Source organism: Eimeria tenella, genomic scaffold, assembly GCF_000499545.2.
Source record: "Eimeria tenella Houghton genomic scaffold, Eth_scaff30, whole genome shotgun sequence".
In the NCBI taxonomy this organism is placed as follows: domain Eukaryota; phylum Apicomplexa; class Conoidasida; order Eucoccidiorida; family Eimeriidae; genus Eimeria; species Eimeria tenella.
Window position 1 is genome coordinate 138,615 of NW_013542871.1, and position 1,749 is coordinate 140,363.

Sequence of the window (1,749 nt, forward strand, 5' to 3'; positions counted from 1 at the left end):
TCATAAAGTCGTAATGCCGAATGTCACAATGGCAAGAGCAACTAGGCTTGGAGCTGCTACTGATGCGGATCCTGTGAGCGAAGATCTGATCTTGTCCCACTGCTCCTGCCTGCGGGACCCCAGCAACCGCATGTGGATTATGCAGTCCAATTCATAGCGATCACGACCTCGTGGGCAGCGCCGCGACAAAAGGACCAAAGTGTTACTTACGTGAATGGAGCAGAGGCGTCATTTTCAAAAGCAGCAGGTGTCGTCTTGCAAATCAGCGCATAGCCTTTTTTGGTGGCCTCGGTGTTTCCGTCGCGTGACACGGTGTCAGGCTGTGGAGTAGTGGTATTCGTTTGAGTGCAAGTGACGACACGGCAGTCTGCAGTGGCATTAGATGAAGGATTGTAGAGGGCTACAAAAGAAACGTTGTCTTGATTGTTGTACAATTTTTCATCTTTACTCTTTGATGGCGGCAGTCCAGTGAAATTTTTGTAGGCTGCCTTCCAGTAATCAACAGTTTCCTTGCAATTGGGGTCGGCGTCAGCTAGGGACTTGAAAGCATACGTTCCATCTTGAAATGCCTCTGCCGATGTTTGAGCATTATATGCTTCAGGGGGCGCCTGATAGGAGTAACCAATAAATGAGGACAGCACTAGTGCACAGGATGAGGCTAATGAAATGAAGCCTTCCCGCAGCCTGCTTGGCGACTCACTGGTATCAAATGTTCACACAGATCTTTCCATCCGCCTTCAGGAAGCTCTGTGGAACCAGGGTCGGTAATTTTTTCTTTCTCAGTTTCTGCCTTAATGAAGTTGGCGAATCCAGCTGCCTCACGGGCAGCGTTGACTTCGCCAAGGCATTCGACAGAACCACCTGTAAACATTGAGTCCGAAAGCCCCCATTTTCTCTTCTTTGTTATATTTTTAAGCATGAGGTTAAGCACGATCTCATGAGCACACGGAAGATTTTTGGAGTTTACGCCGAGCCCCACGTGGGCCACGACAAAGTCAAATTCCAGTAGAAAATGGGTGAGACAGCCAAGACTACCTACCAATCTTTGCTGTATAATTTACGGTAGTTCCCGCGGCTGCTTCTGAGCTCTTCTCACTTAACACCAGCAGCGAGACGCCGAGGAAAGACGCCAAGTTCACACGGAACATCTCCGCCGGCTCGCCCTTCAAGTTTAACACGGGTAAAAACAGTTGCTTGAAGGAACATAATATCCGAAAAGTGAGAAAAAATAAAGCTACAGTTGGAAGACGAAGGAGAAGCTGCTTTTGTGTCTGCCTCAATGCCGCGTTGAAGATGGTCGGTGAGCTAGGACTGCCGACGCTCACACAAGACTATGTATGGAGAAAATTTGAGGTGGTGAGCCAGCAGATGTTGAAAATGGGTGTCACAATAACCGATAATGCTTGTGTCTCACGAAACACATTAAAGTGTGAGTATAAATGTCGCATAACATAGCACTATGCGCGTAATAGAACACTTAAAAAAGCTTTCCCTCTAGATCCAAGGAGTCTTTCACGCCAAGGGATTTACTTCAGCCGACAGCCTGAAACCGACCCCTTCTATCAGTCCCTCTACCATCAATTAATTTACGAAGTAGTGCAAATTGGTTTAGTCTGCAAGTTTCACAACCCGCAGAATGCTCTCAACGAGAGAGCTTTCCGCACGTCAGCAGAAACGGGCGGGGACTGATTTGAGAAGAACCTGCAGAAGTCAATCATTGGCCAAATACTTCCACGATACATTTGCCTA

At 47.6% G+C, this 1,749-nt stretch overlaps 1 protein-coding gene across 1 annotated transcript; it reads right to left on the reverse strand.

The window, feature by feature from the left end:
- ETH_00035010 (SAG family member) lies at positions 1-1,148 on the reverse strand (the record flags this gene model as incomplete). Its single annotated transcript, XM_013375912.1, has 4 exons — positions 1-109; positions 211-608; positions 701-861; positions 1,040-1,148. The coding sequence occupies 4 exons, from the start codon at positions 1,146-1,148 to the stop codon at positions 1-3; spliced, it is 777 nt and encodes a 258-aa protein (XP_013231366.1).
- Positions 1,149-1,749: the final 601 nt, after the last annotated feature.